The 4,173-nt window shown below is 41.7% G+C and overlaps 1 protein-coding gene across 1 annotated transcript in view; it reads right to left on the bottom strand.

Moving 5' to 3' along the window:
- CALCR (calcitonin receptor) overlaps positions 1–4,173 on the bottom strand; it is a 70,493-nt gene that overhangs the window by 52,573 nt on the left and 13,747 nt on the right. The window contains exon 3 of the mRNA XM_010167062.1: positions 3,714–3,824. Coding sequence (XP_010165364.1) covers positions 3,714–3,824 — 111 coding nt within the window. The remainder of the gene's footprint in view (positions 1–3,713; positions 3,825–4,173) is intronic.

Genomic DNA, 4,173 nt, shown 5'->3' with positions numbered 1-4,173 from the left:
GGAGTTAAAGCAGTAGGTCTCGGTATGTTTTCCAGACAAATTGATTTGTTTTTATGCATTATCACATTGTGTATGACAGGCATTGTGAGAAAGAGATTGCTATAAGAGGCATCAGTTTTTTATTGGAAAGGACAAAGTTGTCACAGCTTGTAGAGACAAGTTTCTGTTTGTCAGCTTTTAGATCCTCATTTCCTTTCACGGGGTAGAGCTTCCTCAGGTGGGGAAAGAAGTGTGGGAAGCCCTAGCTAACTGAACAGACTAGATTATCACAGCAGTCCTTCCTTCTTTCAGAGCACAGATTTCTATCTAGTATGAACTGATGTTAAGTTCAGTGAAATAAATGGCACTACATCTGGTAGTTAGTCGTGAAGTTGTTAGACACAAAATTAACGGAACTCTGAGCATGTTCTCCATCATTTTGCCTCTGAGCCCTTTTCTCCAGAATATGATTTAACCTTATTTACCTTATAACATACTCTAGTAATTTCTTCTTGGCATCAATGCTTAATGTTGTTGGAGGATCAGATATAGAAAGCTGGAATACAACACCTGAAGGAGCAGATGGGAGGAAGTTCCAATCTTGCCCTGCCAGATAATATTTCACTTTTCCAGTTAGGAAAGACGTAAGTATCAAAGCACAAAAATAAAGCTGTATGACATAATTTTATTCTAGGACTCACTGCTATATATGGCCTCAACCAAAAGTAACCTAGCCATCAGTGAGCTGATAGACAGTGGCTCTGCAGTTCTCTGTGCAGCCCAAAGCAGCACACTGTGAAATACTTGTTTCAACAGTCCATGGGGTTACTTGCAGCCTAAAATCCATGCTGAGGTGGTTTGATATCACAGAGACTTAATGGGAAGGAAATCTGACAGGCTCTGCAGTTTTCATCTTGTAAAATCATTGTTCTTTAGGATGAATTTTCTGTTTCTCAGCAGAAAATCTAGCTGTATTTTGTTTAATAGGTATAAGTTACCAAAGGAAATAATGACTTGTGACACAAAACCTGCCAGACTTCTCAGGACAGCTGAACCTGTGCTTTTGGCCACCTCTAAGTGGCAGCCACTTCCATTAGCAGTTGAAAGACTTCTAGCCACCCCCACGATTTCTTGTCTCCCTTCTCCTTTATTAAGTCCCGGTGTGACAATCAGCCACCTGTAAAGCAAAGGCTAACTACCCGCTGGTTTGATGCTGCAGCTGTAATACGTGCTGGGGAACTCCACAGCTACTCTAGGAAAGTGGCTCTGGCTAAACCTGGAGATGCTGAGCTGCCATCGAGTCAGGGAAATGGTGCTGACTGAGCAGGATGCAGGCAAAGAGACTGCCAGAGGTGTTGGCAAGGAGAAGAGAGACGTACCAGAGCCAAATACTGAGTCCAGGAGACCACAGGTATTGTTCCTAAACAGGACAGCAGAGAGAACAGCAGGAAATTAATTACTAGAGGAGGTTTTTCCCCTATGACTGTGTACAGAGAACAGGAACACTAAAAAAATTCCCAAATCTGCAAGTTTTAAAACATGGGAGAAAGAGTAACCACACTATGCACATGCTGTGGGCCAGACTCTGCAGTATGCATCCATACATTAAGGAGTGATTTGCAACCAACCATACAAGCCACAGACTTTGGTGTTAATAAGCATTAAGAAGTGGAGTCAGGTGCTTCTCCATGGATGGCTTCAAGTGTTACTTTGAAGAGTGCTGTTGTAGCAGAGTAATCATTTTAAGAACAAGTCACTGGAGACAAGTGGACATGTGGAAAAGCTGGCAGTAGGTGGCTTGGGAGCAAGCAGGAGAGTGGCTCTGTCATCAGCCCCATGCACTGAGGAATGAGGACTAGAGTCATGGGGAGACTTCTGTGATCGCGGGGCTGCCCAACACCCCCTTTGCAGGTATGAGCTGAGCAGCACATGGAGTAAACATAAACTAGGACTGTTAGTGCCACAGTTTTTTTCTGTGAAAACCATGGAAGCAGGAAAAGCAGAAGCCTTGTAGTAAATTGTCCTTATTCATCAAAGGGGATATTGCCACATGGGGAGGATATCATCAACAAAATGGGGGCTGAAGTGGAAGGTACAGACTCCATCCAAGAGGCATCTCTAACATGCATGTAGGAAAAGGCTTGTGCAACCTCAGGATCCAGAGCCTCAAGCTCTCTCCTGAACGTAGGCATTTCTGTTTGGGAACTGAACCAAGTTTGGCCAATTCTTTTAAAATGCTCTTCTGGCATCTTTTGTGCAAATGGCTGAAAGCCATTGGTTGAAGGACTTGTCCACAGAGAGTGAGATCTAGGTCAAAGACACCTACCCCTCCAGTTGAGGGTCGCAGCTCCTCCCCCTAAATGCTCCAGTGATTAGCCATGAGCCTGGCCCTGAAATACTGCTGCAAGACTCCTCCTTGCAAACTGACACTGTACAGAGAAGAGGTCAAGACTAAGTGTGTCAGAAAGCAAAAAAAGGTCACAAAAGACAAGACTTTGTGATTCTATGCCCATTGTGTGTCTCAGGGATGTAAAATGCTGTAAAGATTTGTAGGTTAGGTCCTAGGGTATTCCCACAAGAGGTGGACAGTCCCATTGCCACGCGAGCTCACTTTCCAGGCACACAAATCCTTCAGTCCGTCTTGTCCGATGCCTGCTTCCACTGGAAAATTCCAACCAAGTTAGGATGCAGGTTTGAATCCACTCAGACTGGAAGTTTCCCACTTGCAAGGTAATTCTCTAATTGTGGATAGCTTGATTTATAAAGAACAGAAATATTGATCAACTTGACTGCTACTGCAAATAGGATTCAGCGAAATGCATACTGGATCTGATCCAGCCTGGAAACTCCTCTATTTCTAAATAGGCAACAAGCTCAACCATACCAGTAGTTTTAGCCAGTGGTACTGGGTAATTAGTTCACAGCTATGTAATAGTCTGTTTCCTTACTTTCCAGATGGGCACATACATTTTGGTTTAACCTCATTGAAAATTTTTAGATTTATATACCCTCTGCCCCCAAATGTTTAATTTCATGATTTTTAACTGCAATTGGTACAATGTGTCTGTGCTGGATTTAGCCTGCTGTGGCATCAAGCACCACCTGTAAGCAGTGTCCTGAGTGTGAAACACACAACCGTGTCTTTCTTCAAACAATACTCTTTGTGGAGTTTAAAATACATACATTTCCTCGTATCTATTTAGCAATATTTCTGTCCTTGATATTTCCTTTCATTTGTACTTTTAAATGCTTTTTAATTACTTCTCTTAGTCTTCATGGCTGCTAGTATGTGTATGGAGAATTCAGTGAACAACTGGAACTTGCAGACTTACAGAACTATTTCTGCTCATCTTCTTCCATAAAATGGTATTTTCCAATAAAAATTGAACAAAGAACATGCTGATACGTATTTCATGCAGATAAGCATATTTTCTTAATTATAAAAACTTAGAATGAGGCACTAAAATGTTTTTATAACTAAGTAGTTAATATTTTCATAAACCAGGTTCCATAAATCCATGGGTTATACACAAATATAAATACATATAAAATATTTTAGAAGTGAAAATATATAAATTAGGCAACCCAAAAGCTTGATATATTTTCATTTCAGCCAGACTCTCTGAGATTTCACAATGCTGCAAAAATGCCACTGGAAACATGCTTCCACTGAATGGCATTAATGTTTTGAAGACTTCCTTCAAAAGATAAGATAACAACAAGAAATACCGTACCAGTTGGATCAAAGTCTGGAAAATAATCTGGACAATTTTGAGCACTGATTCTTCCTGCAGGTGTGTCGTCCCAGCACAACCAGCCATCCCAGGTTCGGTTGCAGAACAGACCTGGACATTTAAGAGGAATGCAGTAGTTAATCCACGCACAGTCACTCCTGAACCTGTGCTGTTCTAGTCTCCCAAAGATTATTGCTGTCAGTGCAAACAACTGTGTTTTCTTTGTGCAGTAAAACCCCTTGTTATTGCTACACTTTGAGTGGCACTCAGGTGCTGCAAGGTACTTGGTTTTGTCAATCTGATGTTAGTGGTGTTAATTTTACTGGAAAGTAATATTTATAAGCCTGTTGAACTGAACTTTCAATGTAGGGTCTGATCCTACAAATTCCTCTCCTCGATCCTCCCATCCTTGGCCATAAATGTGTACACCAGTGGTAAGGGGGGGGGCTCAATTATGCAA

The sequence above is a fragment of the Antrostomus carolinensis genome, unplaced genomic scaffold (genome assembly GCF_000700745.2).
Source record: "Antrostomus carolinensis isolate BGI_N321 unplaced genomic scaffold, ASM70074v2 scaffold4144, whole genome shotgun sequence".
In the NCBI taxonomy this organism is placed as follows: domain Eukaryota; kingdom Metazoa; phylum Chordata; class Aves; order Caprimulgiformes; family Caprimulgidae; genus Antrostomus; species Antrostomus carolinensis.
The sequence above is the reverse complement of the archived record's forward strand: the minus strand, read 5'-3'. Positions and strand labels throughout refer to the sequence as shown.